The sequence below is a fragment of the Stegastes partitus genome, unplaced genomic scaffold (assembly GCF_000690725.1).
Source record: "Stegastes partitus isolate 25-593 unplaced genomic scaffold, Stegastes_partitus-1.0.2 Scaffold821, whole genome shotgun sequence".
NCBI lineage: Eukaryota > Metazoa > Chordata > Actinopteri > Pomacentridae > Stegastes > Stegastes partitus.
In genome coordinates this window covers 22,661-39,261 of record NW_007578552.1, presented here as the reverse complement: position 1 = coordinate 39,261, position 16,601 = coordinate 22,661, and the positions used below count along the sequence as shown (strand labels likewise).

Sequence of the window (16,601 nt, the reverse complement as noted above, 5' to 3'; positions counted from 1 at the left end):
GGTTGAAAAATGACAACAAAGGCGACCAGTACATGTTTATTGCAATAATTTGAACATTTCAGTTCTATGGCACCAAAATGCATTGAGTTGTCGATGTAAAAAAGAGTAGGAGTAACTATTAAATGGGTCTAATGGTAGCAAAGAATACATGTATCCCCCTTATACTTGCATGTAATGACCTCATTCACCAAATTATTCAATTTTTTTTTACCTTAACGAGCTGAAATAATCTAAATCACCCATGCTTCTAGCGTTTATTTTGTACTTTATTGCACTCCGGACACTGATTTGTGCAATTTCCGACAGTCCGTGAACACCGCCCACCACCAGCAGCAGCAGCAGCAGCAGCAGCCATCCGCATCAAACAGATTTCATTCAGTGTGTGGCTGCTCCGTAGAGAACAACAGGCTACCTCCCTCAGTCCTCTGTGAGTATTACAGCCGTCTCTGCCTCTAGCCTTTTCCTCGAAGTTATGTCAGATAATATTTTTTTTTTTCGTCGTTTGAGTCGAGGCCGTATCGCCTAATTTCGCTCATGTCTCTCGCTGAATTGGGGTTTTTTATTTCTTTCCAAAGTCATGACTGAGACGTTTGTGGACAGCGTGGTCTTTTGTTCTCTAGGTATATTTCTCGTTTTGACAAAGGAAAGCTGTGTTTTTAGTTCGGTTAACCGCTGCGACACTTTGACAGCGACATGGTTGCTTGTTATTTTGGGTTATTCTTATGTTTGCTGGATTATTTTCTTGTGTTGTTTAGCAGTTTATCGATATGAAGCGACCGGTATTACCCAGTGTAGACATGCTGTATTACCAGACTGACAGAAGTGGGAACGGTTGTTTTTTTGTTGTTGTCTTTGTAGATGTTTAAATATACATTAAAGAAGTAGCTTTTCTTGATACTTGTTAATGATTTCGTTTCCCCTTTTTTGTGTTTTTTTTCTTTTTTTTTCTAGGATGCTGCAGAGCTATGGGACAAAGGAAACATGAAAACAAGCTTTGAAGCAAGGTTGCCATCTAACAAAGAGCCATAAAATCAAGATCAACATGGGATCCTAAATTTGATGCACACTTTTTTAAATATACAGACAAATCACCCCATAAATCATCTCAGAGTGTTTGGTTAAAGAAGGTGATGGTCTTCAGTGTTCAGTCAGGATCCAACCATCACACTTGTTTTGCGGCTTGGAAGCATATTAGTGGCCGAATGTTTTGCTCTGTAGGAGGCTTTTTGTGACAGAGCAGCCCTGCTGTAAATAGAGATGTGGAATAAAACATGCACATAACTAGAGGGGTTCAGTCTGCCTCGGTCCTACTGGCAGGGCAGTCTTCTCTCCAGCACCCAGCCCTGCAGCAGCTCCACAGTGTCCTCATGTGGCATTAGTTACTGACTGACTTGTCAGCACAGCCAGGAGCCGACTAAGGCTCAAACCCCAGCTGCGCCATGACTTCGTCTGACAACGAGGAAACCGGGAGTGATCTGTCTGAGTCTCTGGAGATCCGCGAGCTCCAGGACCAATACATGGACCCAGAGAACTGCTTCAAGTCCAAAAGTTTACCCATCCTGAACGGACCCTGTCAGCGGCAGGGCAAGGCTGCTGAGCCCCGGATGGTCAGCACCACCCACACCTGCGTGGCCGTGGAAGAGGGCAGCGAGCTCCAGCCTAAAACCCCTGACTCCAGCCAGGCGGAGTCCCCCTCCTCCAGGACAGACTTCTCCCCATCTGTGTCCAGCATGGTGGGGCTCAGCAGCTCTCTGCCCGTGGAGGGACACAGGCCCGCAGGCGCTGGAGGCAAAAAGCTTGGTTTCTCTCTCACCCGCCTTATCCACATCCCAGCCAGGAAGTATGTGCGGGTCATCCTGAGTGATTCCCGCTGCTTCTTGTTCTGCATGTGCTACCTGACTTTTATTCAGTCGCTGATGGTTTCGGGCTACCTGAGCAGTGTCATCACTACCATTGAGAAGCGCTACAGTCTGCGTAGCTCTGAGTCCGGCCTGCTGGTCAGCTGCTTTGACATCGGCAGCTTGCTGGTGGTCGTCTTCATCTCCTACTTTGGTGGCAGAGGTCAGAGGCCGCGCTGGCTGGCCGTGGGTGGTGTCGTGATTGCTGTCGGGGCAGCGTTGTTTTCCCTTCCCCACTTCATCTCGCCACCCTACCAGATCCAAGAGATGAACTCTTCAGCGGGCCACGAAGGCCTCTGTCAGAGCGTCAACAACAGCGGGCGTGAACTTGACGTGACATCGTGCCCTCGCGACCAGGAGGGCAATGAGCACAACCTGTACGTGGCGCTGTTCATCTGCGCCCAGATACTTGTGGGCATGGGGTCGACGCCAATCTACACCCTGGGCCCCACCTACCTGGACGACAATGTGAAGAAAGAAAATGCATCCCTCTATCTGGGTAAGTAGTAGAACAGCAGGGGAGATTATGTCACGTACAAGCACTGCAGTCACTGAAATCCATTTAGGTTTTTTTTTTTGCTTATGACTAACATTTGCAAAAAGTGAAGGAATTATGTTAGAACACAAAAGCAATTAGGTGGTTTAACACAGATGACAGGCTTCTTTTTAGACTTGAGCAGATCTGCTGGTCTTGCTCCGCAGTACAAACGAAGCACTTCTGGTGTGTGACTGGAAGGATGCAGAGCTCTTGGGTTATACAGTTAGTGGTTTGTAACATAATTAGTGTCAATTTTACAAGCAGATTTCATTCCCATTATAAATGGATTGGATGGTTGTGTTCTGATAAATTTAGAAGACTGGGTGGGTCTCACTGATGTTTACCAGGAGGGCGCGAACATGCATGTATGTATATACAAAGAGTTCATCCCCCAGCCCTCTGTCCTTTTGATTTAATCTCACGGCATGCAACCTCTGCACCACACTGAGGTAAATACAGACACTGCAAAGTCAACCTTGGGCCATGGGCGCATGAGAGACAAGTGTGTTGCTAGAAGCAGAACTAGGTTGCTTATGATTAATGGTCCAATACTGTCTGTGTATGTGTGTGTGCAATACTGCTGTGTCCTTAAGTTTGTGCTCGTGCACAGAAACCTGGCAGCACTAAAGAAACATGTACTCATGTTAACCCAGAAAAGACGAGATTGTGCTGTAAGTGTTAACAGATTGCTTTCTCTGTCCCTGTACTGTTGTATTCCTTCTGACATTTCCTCACAGCTCTCCTGTAATTTATCTGCTGTGCTGGGGCTTTACTGGCTTTAATGGGTTCGGATGTACATGCATACCACATACTGTACATAGCTTATGGTGCAGATCATGATTGCTGAAGTAATCCCCCTGCCTGTCTGTGCACTGTGGTTGGATTATTGGGACATGGGGCTCCCCTCAATCTGGTGCAGTATCACACACAGATGGTCAGTGTCCCACTGACCTTTACGCAGGGCTGCAACTGATTTCATTATCAATTAAACACCTCCTTATGTTTTTGATTATGATTTGGATTATTTATGAAACAAAATGTCAGAAAAGAGTGAAAATGCCCTTCACAGGTCCAAAAAAAGAGAAGGTGACGTCTTTCAATAGTTTTTTGTCTAAGTGTTCAAAACCCCACATAATTTAATTTATGACATAATGCCTACATTTAAAGACTGGATTCACTTAATGTTTGGCTTTTTTTTCTTGATTTAAACAATTTGGCTCATCAGAATTGTTGCCAATTAATTTCCTGTTGATGCCCTTATCAATTAATGGACTAATTGTTTCGGTGTGCATGTTGACAGCTGTCTGTTAGTCCTTAAAGATTTTGTATATTTGTGTGTGGGACAATGAACTCTCTTCGACAGAACACAACACTGAAATGGTTGCACAGCATTAGCCACAGCGCTGACACCAGCCCCTTATCACAACATTACACATACTATGGAGCACATTCACTGTCGAGTCTTCTCGCTGGCTGCTCTGCTGCCCCCGAGACCCAGTATTGATCAGATCCCTGCGTCACAGGGAGCCAATGCAGCATAGCTATTGAACCGGCTACAAAAACAAGGAGAAAACAACCTGAGACACGACTTGCTCTGCCCTCACCTTGGCAGAGTACTCCACAGCAAATGCATTAGGGCTTCAAAGGCTCATTGAGTCGTCACAGTCTTGACATCCTCTCGCACAGATTTCCATCAAAAGCAGCGCTTGCGCCGATGACCTTGATGGCTATTTTCAGGAAACTCAGAAAGGGATAATCTGTTTCATTCCAGCAAGGCATTGTTTGGGAAAACAGAGACATGTTCTGACATGTCAGAGGGAGACGATAAGTGGGGGAAAAGATCCTTGATTTGTGTTGCAGATACTCAAATAACCATGGTAACTGGGTTCCAGTTGTATTATCTGTCTGCCTTGAGATTTTTTTTTTATCTTTCAGAGTCCAGACAGTGCTGGCTTGTCATGTAGTATCTTGCCTTCATGTAGGATGTAACCTTGACTCCCCTGTCCTCCTGCAAGGAGACTGATGAAGAGATTGTACTACAGTATTTTATCTGTTCACCCAGACCTTCTTAAACCCATTTCCATATTTCTCCAAATTCAATATTGACAATATGTAGGCTACCCATATCTGCAGGAGGGTTCCCTCAAACTTACCTTGCAGTGCTTTTCCCCAAACCCATTAACGTAAACCCCATCTCAATTTGCACTGGCTCAGAAGGGAGGAGCTGCTTTTATAGGACAATGCGGTTTACACCGAGGGGTACTTCTGGTGTCCTTGGAGAGAGGGAAGGCGTGTACATGTGAAAGAGAGACTGTGAGTGTGTTTTTTTTTACCAGGATGTTTTCTCTTTGTATGCATGCGTGCACAGTAAGGCATTCCCTGTGACCTGTCACCCCATTTCCCATCTCTGGCCTCACATCACTATGGTAATCTAACGGACAGTATCTGAACTTTACATCTTCTACTCCACTTTAGGATCAAATGGTTAAATCAGTGTATGGTTCACTTGGCTTTTTGAATCTGGCTTTTTGGATTTTGAGTTTTTTGCTGTTGCTGGAAGCAGCAGCCTCTTTCCATTGCTTTTTCTCTCCTTCTGCTCTGACAGATTTACAACATACCATTCTTGGTGTTACTATGGTGAACGTTTGTCTGTGCCCTTCTCTGAGAAGCCACTTCATTTTGTGTGAAGGTGGCTCCTTGTATTAGATGAGGTCTCTTGTGCAGCTGAATAACAATTCCTAGTTGAGGATAAACTGGAAACAAATGCATTTGACACACTTGGTCTCGTTTTGTTGTTGCTCCTGTTTATGAATGCCTCGAGTGTCTAACAATCGGTCACTATCGCCATCTGATTTGGCAACACAATGACCCACAGATCTAAATGGTCAATAATCACATATCTTGTCACTGACTTGTTGATCTGTTCCAGCCTTTGCACAGTGGTTTTGACCTCTGGTTATGGGAGGGGGTGGATTTTTTGCCACTGATGGCCTCTGTGATTTACAAGATAATGGTACAGAGAAGCTGTTATTGATGTAGGATGACTTGAAAGATGAGGTCTGATTGAACTGCTTGCTGCTTGTCCACGTGCCCTTCCAGAGGGTTTGTTGGAACTCAGCAGTAAAAAATACTTGAAATTTCCACTGATGTTACAATTGTTTGTTTATGCACTGTTGTTCTTTTCTAACCTTTCCCTGTCTAGACTTTGCTGTCTCTTTGCATGCAAAGGTGCATGTAGCGAGCTACCCTCTGTACATGCTGGATAAGGTTAATTGATTCCTCCTGGCTGACAGTCCCCCCCTGCCTCTGCATTCACTAGCTTGCAGTGCAGAAGGCTGAAACTAACATACTACTGTGTGTTATTAGTTGTTTTTGCATTATTAATGTTTTATTAGGCACTCATGAAAAACCAAGGGTGTCTGATGTAGCTGCCGCTTAACACAGTGGGACTGTAGAAGACGAAAAGAGGGAAGCTTTAACACCCACAGAGACGGCCTGAACAGCAGTCTTGTCTTCACTCTGACACACAGACGTGCACTCCCATACTCACATAGGCGCAAGGGGTGTGTTTTCTGCCGACAAATTTAGAAAGAACAGTTGCTCTCAGTCTCTCCCCTGAAGTGTGCGTAATGTGTGTCCCCTGCAGATTAGGAAGGAAAAAACGGGAATGAACAGTGAGTTTACAGTCAAACCTCACTGTGCTTTCATTATTTTTTTGTGGTTCAGGATTATCTACCACGGCCCTGGCACGTCCCTTTCTGTGCTCACTCAGTCAATTTCATTAAATTGTGTGTCCTGTTCTGCTTAGCAGCAGCCAAAGCAAATGCAGATTGTGCCCACACAGAGGCAAACACACAGGTCCCCAGAGGACTTGCCTTCTCCCTGCTGCTCTCTGCCGCTTCAGGCTGACGGATCAAATTTCAGGATTGGTGTAGGATACACGTGGCCCCATCAGAAGCTGGCACACATATAGAAAGAAGGCCGGTCCTGTTTCATCACTGTTCCTTTGGCTTACCCTCATGGAGGTTTTAAATATCGTTGCCCCCTTTCCCGCAACACAGTCCTACTGGTGCTGGTCACACTGGTCCTCAGGGTTACTCAGCAGCAGGTGACCTTTTTAGCTGCAGACTGCAGGGCTGCCCGCTCCGACTACTACTATTACGATGACTCCCCAGTGAACTGCAGACCTCTGTGTGGCCGATCCAGTGCCACTGATGACTGTCTGCAGGAGAAGTAGGAGTGATGGAATAAGACAGAGAAGGTTCAGATAAGTGTGGGAGTTCGTTTGTTTCCAGAGGCGGGGGTATCAACCACAACAACTGGACTGTAGTTATTGCTCAGCCTCATTGGCCAACGACTAGTGGCTATTTTTCAGTGTTGTGGTTGTTTTGACAGTGTGGGAAGGTTCCTGGGGAAATGCCACAAGAGGTTTTTGTGATAGCAGGAACGCTAAGAAACCTTTTGTGTCCAGCTAAGCAGGAAAGAAATGGACATTTTTTTCTTTGTTCTCGCTGGCTCTTTGGTCCATGTTTTTCCACTGAACCCTCATTGATCTCCTGGCTCTTGTTGACTCAGGTTAAAATTAAAAAAATGTTTCTAATTACCTTTGAAGTGGTTTAATTGATACCGCATAGAAACATTGCTGAGCATTTTTATTTCTTATACTTTTAGGAACATTTACTCATTTGAAATTGACTTGGAAGGCAAAACATTGTTTTTAGTCTCAATTAATGACGTGGTTATTTATGTGTAATAGACACAATATAACAACTGCAGAGAGCTCAGGATGGAGCCCTCCACCCCTAAACACAAATCATTGATTGTAGCATCTGTCAAGTTTGACAAATTACAGTCCCCCATTCACAAATGAATCCAATTTATGTCTAATTCACTATACATGGTAACCCTCTAACCTCCAAGCAATTGTGCTAGGAATTGCTTCTGTGACATTTTTAAACACTATGAGCTTATTTTTCATTGCAATGCAAAGTCCTGCACCTCCTATAGAAACAGCACAGCCATGGCTAGAGGTAGAGCCTCAGCAAAAATGTCATTCATGAAGTATGACATAGTTCTAATGCGATAATTAAAAAAACAAACAAACAAACAAAAAACAACAAAGAAAAAGCAAAAGTTGAAAGATTATTTTATGAAAATTGTAACAACAACATTTTTAAGTGTTAATAATACTAGGAAAAAATGGTGGTTCTACTATGATAGGTATTCTGCTGCTAACATTTTTGATTTGTTTCCATGCTTGTCTTCTCTGGTCTGAGTAAACACCGCCTGCAGTTCAATGCAGTTTAGCCAAAAAGATCCTGAATTTGTGTCACTTAGTTGTTGGTCGCAGCTAAGTCACTAATGGTTTCGCAGTTTTGCTGCAGAGCATCAAATTGCTTGTTTGTTTGGTTTTTTTTTTCTACAGTGTGTGGTTACTGTAAATAGTCTATTTTTATTTTAAAAAACAACATTCTGTTTTTTGTTTTTTAAATGAGATATGTAGAAAAAATGGATTTTGATTTAAAAAAAAAAAAAAAAGCATCACAAGTTGACGCTTAGATTTGGACTCTTTTACCAATGGAATGACATGAAACTGAAAATCTGACTATTCTTTTTGTTATCACAGTTTCTGGCTCTGATAAGTGATGTAATTGGACTTTTTTTTTTTTAAATTACATGTCTTCCATTCGCTCTGGCAGGTTTTGGGGTCCAGAGGGTTAATGTAGCGTCTGTACTTGCATTACATTTTCCTTCCTTCCTTTTTTCTATTTTGATGGATAGTGTTAATACTAGGGGATGGGAATCACAGAAGAACTCACAATGTGACGCTGTCACGATATATTGCCCCCAGTAGCCACGATATCGTGATACAGAGATTCTGTGATACTTGATACACTGCAAGACAATCATCTATGATACATCATGATATCTGTGTAAGCAAAGAGGAAAAACAACCCCTAGAAAAACAAATTCACTGCATTGTGATATCAGTCTGCCATTTTCTTCCTTGTGATTTTTTTTTTATTTTCACAGTGAGATTCAATTCACTTTACTCCTCATTTGTCTGATAAGACGCATTATGAGGAATAATAAGGTCGTGACTCTCATAAGTCAAGTTACAATAGGAATTTGTTTAGAACACAAGCACGTTTTATTAAAAAGTATCTGGCGCCAGTGTATTTATAGTGTATCACAAAAGAGGAAGTGATAAGTGCCATGTTGATATTTTTTCCACCCTTATTTAATTTAACGAATAAAACTACTCAGCTTCCAGATCGCTTCTTCTTTAAAAGTGTTTTATAACTCAAAGCATTAATTATAATAATAATAATAATTATTATTATTATAAAAACGCTTTACATCAGATGTCCTCTGCCTGTTCATCTCTGCTGTCTGAAAACACTCAAAATCCTTCAGGCTTTCTTTGTGTTTTCTCTGATTGAAGCTAATCAGCATTGTGAGAAGAAACGTGCCCTTTCTCTGCCTGTTGTGTCCAGTCAGGAAATGAATTGTTGGCAGTAATTACCAGATGTTTATCTGTTGCCAGGGATGTGGTATGTCCTGTGGTCATCAGGACGGAGGGTACTGCTGCTATCACGTGCTGTATTCTCAAAAAGCCAGATACTGAGTTGCTTTGGGAGCTGACATATCTTGACCTGCTAAACCCTCTGGGAGGGGGTTAGATAGTTGGTTTTACTGAACAGTGGCAGCCGGTACATCCGCATCAAGCTGAATTACATTACGTCTTGTACATTGTCTCTGCTCTGCTTGGTCCGCCCTCCATGTTGATGCGGCCTTTAGGGAGTTGATGGGAGTATTGTTTGCTACAGAGATTAAAAATAAATAAATAAATAAACAAACTTCCTCCGTTCCAGTGTTGTGCCCTCTGAGCAGTAGTCTGGCTATTGTTCTCCTTGACCTCTGTGCTCCTTGGATGGAGTGTGAGCGAGGCAGGGTTGCTGGAGGGTGACGTGTGAATGGCGTTCGCATAAGTGCAAGAACATGCGTTGAACAAAAAAGTTGCGGTATATATGAAAAAATGCGCTACTGTTCACAAATATGAGGGTATTGTCAGCATATACTCTTCTCGCTATAGATGTTCATGCAATTTTTTCTCATGATGCCATATTCCTGCAAAAAAAATTAAGCGATTCTCTTATTTTTAGTTCCATTTAGTGAAATTTGAATACACTGGGTGTTTATGTTGACTTCATTTCTTTAAATAAGCGTACATCCTAATCTGACCTTCAGCTGTTTTCCTACTGTGCTGGCTGCACATAGAAGTCCCATCTGCATTAAGCTTCCTGGAGGGACAGGAGTCCACTCTGAAGGAGATGGATGGCTCTGAACATTTTTTGACTCAACCCTGTGGGATCGTTGTTGCACATACACACACACACACACACACCAACACACACATATAGAAGTACTGAAAAATACTGCATTATGCCCTGAAATGTAGCCTGACAGGCGTGCAGACTAGGGTGAATTTTGCTGTGCACATTCATTTGTCTTTCATGTCAGCTCTGCTGGGCCCTATTATGCCACTAAATGTAGCATTAATCTGGTCGTGCATTATGTAACATAGGCTAATAGGCTAACACGTAACCTTGATACAGCTTATTGAAGAGACAGTGTTTTGACAAGTGTCGTCTGCAGATGTTGCCAAGTGAAGATGCTTATTGTAGAGAGGAGGGGTGCATTAATGTATGAGGTGAAATTCCCTTGCCTTTTACAGATAACATATGTATAATTATTTGCCCAGATCGGCTGCACTTATGCATTTTTTTTCAGTCTTTTGTTCCTGTTGCTGTGTGTTTTACATTTTGGGGGGCCTCGTTGTTAGTAGTCAGTAGGTTTGGGTGTGAATGGGGAAAGAGCAGCTGGCAGGGAGCTTGTCTGGCTGATGCACATGTATGTATGCATGTGATGGTGAATGCACCTGCAGTTGGGGGTGGGTGAGGTTATTGGTAGTGAGTGCAGGAGGAAGGGTTTTGTGTTACAGACTTGCACTTTGGTTTTCCTGCAAGCGTGCAGTGGCATTTGAACATCTGTGTGTGTGTGTGTGTGTGTGTGTGTGTGTGTGTGTGTGTGTGTGTGTATGTAGAGACATCAGTAAATCCAGACCCATCAAAGTCAAGCATGGCTTCATATGCTCCTGTCACGGTGTGTAGGGGGCACCTCTGCTGCAGAACAGCAAACTGACTCCTTTTCTGTTTGCATTACAATCAAATGGGCCACATGAAATAGCTGTCTCATGTCATCTTTTGTGTGTTTTGTCATGCACATGATCAGCAATCAAAGCTTTCCATATTCCTGGTAAAGATCACAAAATATATTTTAAGTATCCTTTTGTTTCTAAAGGTTTTTAAGGAGTTTACTTATGACACTTTTTGCAACTCACCCATGTGGCCATAAAGCACACAATTAAATAGGATTAAGAATATGCCTTCCTAATTTTAGATATATTAGTATGGTGTCTTAAAAACAAGACATACCATAATTTAGACCATTAGAAATGTTGCTTTATGTGTGAGGAGACTTTTTTAATGAGCTCTCTACTTTTAGAATCGGCATTCCTTCTTGTTTATTTCCTCTCGAGGAGTAGCAGTAGTAGTAGTAGAGAATGTACTGAGGATGCCAAATTCTTGGCACTGGCTGAAGACGGGGGGGCACAGCTTTAGTGCCATGGACCAGATTGCTGTGCCATGTCTTTCATTGAGAGAGGCTGAAAAGCTGCAGGTGCAGGCTTGTGGCAAAGTAAAACCTAAGCCCCGTACTCGCTGCTCTAATGGATTCACACGCACAGCTCACCAAGTATAATGTGGTTCTACTCCCAGCCCAGATGCCTCATTCATGGCCACACATCAGCTGAAAGATTATCTGCAACCCTCTCAAACGCTGGAACATTATGTATGCACAGACAAACTCACAGAGTGGTAACAGATTTGTGTTTGACGCTAGATTTGGGAGCGCTCCTCCCGTGTGTTTCCTTTGGCAGGAGTGAATGAAAGGAGGTGATGTAAAGGTCTCCTCCAACTGCCTGGATGATGCACAGTTTTAACGGTGATTCATGCTATTCCACAAAAGCGTAAAGTCACAGCATGGTGCATTTTTGTACCTAGAATGACCTTTATAAACCTTAATTGTACCCTTAATCTCACAAATCTGATGATTAATCCTAACCTAGAATAGCAATTTGTTGACTTAACAGCTTGGCCCAAAAGTGAGTGAAAAAAGGCTCAACAGTGGCCTCTCTGTCTCTGCATGTTGCCCTGCTTTGGCAGACCTGGCCTGAACTTCACTCTTTTTTACTTAGGTTTCATTGCCAGAATGATTGATGCTTGAAACTGCACATTTTCAATTAATATAAATGCAGTTTATCTAGGAAAAACAAAAAAATTGTGTTTGTTTTGGAAGTGTAAGTCTTAAAGAGAGATGGATTAGAAAGAAAATCCACAAAAGATGATGGATTAGACAATTAAGCAAAAGGATTTACTAAATGTGGCAGCTTGTGAAAGACTTCTGAGAGACATTAGAAAGTGAAGTAATGTGAAAGCAAGGAGGCACAAAGGAATTAACTCATTTCTCTTAGGCCGTGCCTTTGAATGACATTCCATCAGTAAGCCATTTAAAGAGAACTGTGTTGGTTTGATTGGCTTGTCACGAGGGCAGATTGGAAGGAAGAAAGAGTGAAATAGATTTCCAGTTGTTGCAGCATTCACAAAAATGCCTTTTGCAGGTGCTGCAGCGTGACAATACAATCAAAGTGATTCATAGCTCATTCATATAAGCAGTCTTAAGTAGTTTATTAAGTAGAAAGTGTTTAAACCTCTCTCATCAACATATGCAACAAATAAGTCAGTAGGCGGGCACCAATAAAATACTAGACTTGCAAGCAAATATTAAAGGGTATCCAGCAACCCAAGGCGATAAAATAAAGTGTATAAAGTACTATACACAATTAAAGCAAATCATAAATAGTTCTAACTGCTAAATAAAATTAGATTATTATAGTGTTTGTTAAACTCAGACTTTCTTACGTTGGAACTTTAAAGCTTACGTCCTGCAGAGTTTCAGGGTTTTTCAGGGCATGGAAGAGTGAGCAGCAGAGGTCTGACCTGATATGCATCAGTAGTTGGGTTCTCCTTTCAGCACCATGCTCACAGCTGATGTTGAAACTTTGCCTTTCTTTGCATTCAGCAGTGTTCTCCCAGCCTTGAGTCCCTTACGTGCGTTCTTGTAGATCAGCAACAGCAGTTTTGTGGTCTTTTGCTGTCAGTGCAGGTCTGTAAGCCTTAGGCCAGCAATGGAATCAGCAGAAAATAGTGATTTGGTGTCATAGTTAGGGTCCGTGACCCCACTAATGCACACTGAAGTTAAGCTGTGGGTAGATTGGGTCCCTCAGGAAAGCACTTGCATACTGCGACAACTTTTTGTTTGTGAACTGGCCAAAACTTTGATTAAAACAGTTCATGTCCTTCATCTTTATGATGTATTTTTTTTTAAAACTAATACCAATGAATAAGGAATGGAGTATTCATTGCTGGCAGAAGTGTTGCCTCACTGGCTGGTTCACTGCTGTACCTGAGGCTCTCTCTTGCAGCTGAGGAGGAGCTATAAATAGAGAAAACCCCTTCGTTCTCTTTTTTCATTTTCTAAATATTTGATTTTGCAAAGTGAGCTTGGGGAACCCCTGCATGGAAAGTACAGCAGCTTGCATGAAAAATTAATGACAGGGTACTGTTTGGATTTTTCCTGCACTATCACAAAGATTGGGACATTATTGTCATGCACTGAAAAGCTTTTGTATAACAGTTCAGTTCCAGTGGAGCATGTACAGAAGCTTTATAAATGGGTCTTCATCCACCCTTATTGTGTCTCTCACCTTGGCCCCATCAGTCAGGCAGCACATCCCTGCATTACCTGCATCTGAATGAGGCAAAAGGTCACCGTGACATAATTTTCAGTGTAGAAATAGAACACAGGAGAGGGTTGGATGGAGAAGACAGACCTCAGATGTTGATCAAGTTCTCAGTGCCCCTTGTGACTTGTCATGTCTTTGCTTAAGGGGCTTATACAGTAATGCCTCGAGGTAAAGAGCTACAAAAGCCTGATGGGTGGCCTGAATGTTGATTTCCACGCCAAAAAGGCTGTGATGTTGCTGTTCTCAGCACAGGCGGGTACAGACCCACAACGCCTCCCAACTGTGCAGCAGGATCAAAGATTTTTATTTAATCTGTTAAAATCTTCACCACATCATACCTCTTAGTGTACTTGGTTCTCCACTTCAAAGCTAGATCTGAAATTCCTTTCCTATCTTAGCCTTTTAACATCCACTGTTCTGCCTGTGCGGTGACTCACAATGTGTAGCATTCACAAACTGCTAGCACAATAAATTTCTACAAGAATTTGAACATCTAGTATTTGTATTGATAGATTAGATCAACATTTTTGTGCTTATTTCTCAAAAAGAATGTTGCATCATAACAATAATTCAACAATTTCCCTGAGGTTTGCACGGAAGGGATCAATAAAGTTTTATTCTATTCTATTCTATTCTATTCCAGGTACAATGCACACTATAGTATGCAATAAAACCTTGGGCCTGTGTTTTGTAAACAACTGCAATGCTCAATCTGTGTGCTTTTATCACATAAACAATATCAACCAGCTTAGCACATGGCAGGAAATGGCTTTTTGACCCATTTCTTCCATTTTAGAGCTGTTTAACAGTGTCTGGCTCTCATCAGTAGTCTGTTTTTGTTGTGTCACAGTTGGAAGAAATGGGGATTTTATTATTACATTATCATTCCATATTGCTATATGAATGTGTGTATACATGTTTTTTTCTGTTTTAAATGTTACATGTTTTAGACTGACTGAATATCTGACTTAGTAGGAATTGCTAAGTTGGGTTAATGTTGATTTAAAGTCTCTTGTCTTGATAGAAACAAGCAGTTTGTTTCTTGCACACTTTTCTCATTCATCTGCACCACCTCTCCTACCACCTTTGCTTTAACTTTCCCTGGCCTTTTTTTCCCCCACTCATGCTGCCTCACATCCTGCCCCTTGATTTCCATCTCATTCACCTCCCTGACTCTTCTTATTCTATATGAAGGACTTGAACAAGTACCCATATAGATCTTATTTTTCCATTATTCACCAGATGCTTAATGCAAGAACATGCACAATCCCGCAAAGGCAACTTGTTCCCCGAGGCTGTGAATGAGAATTTGCACTTCATTATACCGAGACTCGGAACATGATGCGTCATGAAGATGATCAGCCAAACATAGCAAATGGATGTGGAGAGAAAACATGCCTTCTGATTTGCATTGGTGCATTTTTGTTGTGTACTCTGTGTGTGTGTTGTATAGATAACTCATGCATATTAATGTGGTTTGTGCCGCTGCCCTTACTGTGTGTGTCTGTGTGTGTGTGTGTGTGTGAGAGAGGCCACAGTCACTGTGCATGCCCTTTGGGTGAAACTGTAAGGTTAGGACTTGTAAGAAGACACTGCTTTGTCAGCAAGTTGTCATGACAATGCTGTCATTCCCCTATTTCATTGTCTTTTTCCTCCTCTTGTCTCTCAGGGGGGTGGCAAGGGAGGTCACATGACTGAACTGATCCCCATAACACAGGGATACATAGAACAGTGTCTCTCTCTGTTGCTCACTTTCTAACAGCAGCAAGCCGCATAGATCATCTATCATATAGCTGTCACCTCCAGCTACACTTCCCAAAGAGCTTTAGGCATTGAGCTGAACTTTACAGTGCAGCAAATCAGAATTCTGAGCTCTGTGCTGCCATATCACATAAAGTAAGTGTTTTTAAATAAAGCAGAATAGCCCATTCATATTTTTTCCCGACACACTGCCGGTGTGAAATCAGTTAATATCCCGGAGCACAGTGAATAGGTAATGTGCGCTGCATAATGTTGCATAAATCAACATGACACGGCTCTTAAGTAATGCTGAGAAGACAATGGGATTGCATCTTTTAGAGATTCGACAGCTCACACGTAATGCATTGAGTACAAATCCAAGGTCGTTGTGTTGCTGCCTGCTATCCATTCCCAGGCTTGTTTAGAGGCTAATAGCCAGGTGGAGCGCTACATAATTCATTGAAACGAACTTTCCAGCCAAAGAGCGGAGAAGGATTACAGAGGCAGGCTCATACCTCTGCAGCCTTTATTGGTGGACGGTGACAAGAAAAACATCTTCCAAAACAAATGAAACTCGTGCCCTGGACTGCACGTAAACAACAACGCGCCCCTGCACACACACACACACACACACACACACACACACACTGTTTGGTTTCAGCATGTGTACAGTTGAAAATGTGATAAGGACAGTCTGACACTGATGATACTTCTGCTGTGTGAATTGTAGCCTCAACCTTTTAACCCCGGTGTTTTCTGACAAGGCAAGTCCTGTCCTTTATTTTGTCCACGTAATTAAATCAAATCATTAATCTGTGGTAATTAGTTTGGCCACCAGGGAGCTGCTTCATTAGGTACAATGTGCTTTCTCATCAGGTCCGGTTGTTCTGCGTTCTCTTCCTTCATTCTGGCTGAGTCTCATGGGTGAGGGGTGAGGAGAACAGAAGGTCAGGAGAGGCTGGGGGTGGGGTGGGGGGCCACACAGACGCCATTTTATTGTTTTGTCTGAAATTCCATTCAGAGCCGAGGCAGCCGTGGAACCAGCTATGTGCCTTGATAACTACAAAGCGTAACCCAAATAGCAAGAAACACCTTGAGATGCAATTCATTTTCTCCGCAGCAAAGATAATTTCACCAATTTTGCCATTTCATTCTTCTTTTTCCTCTTTCACCCTCATTCATCCCTACATGCTCTGAATGAGTCAGTGCAGCTCATGAATACAGAGAGTCGGGCGGAGTAGAGCTCTTACAGAGTGTGGAGGAGGCAGAGTGGAGACAACAGAGCAGCGTTGGTCCCTGAAGGTTAGATGTAAGAGGGATGTTGCTGAGCAAGCTTTATCACTCTGTTACACAGCAGGATCAGTCACCACAGACTCCAGCCCAGCTCCTATCTTCTTCTCTCCCTCTGTTTCTTGATGTTCACTCCTCATCCTCACTCTCAGTTCCACATATTGTTCTATTTCTCCCTACATTACCTGTTTTCTTTTTGTCACTGCTT

General features: G+C 42.6%; 1 protein-coding gene across 1 annotated transcript in view; it reads left to right on the top strand.

The window, feature by feature from the left end:
• Nucleotides 1-357: 357 nt before the first annotated feature.
• slco5a1 (solute carrier organic anion transporter family member 5A1) overlaps nucleotides 358-16,601 on the top strand; it is a 38,848-nt gene continuing 22,604 nt past the window's right edge. Inside the window, exons 1-2 of the mRNA XM_008292609.1 lie at nucleotides 358-427; nucleotides 952-2,397. Of these exons, the coding sequence (XP_008290831.1) occupies nucleotides 1,440-2,397 (958 nt within the window). The 5' untranslated portion in view covers nucleotides 358-427; nucleotides 952-1,439. The remainder of the gene's footprint in view (nucleotides 428-951; nucleotides 2,398-16,601) is intronic.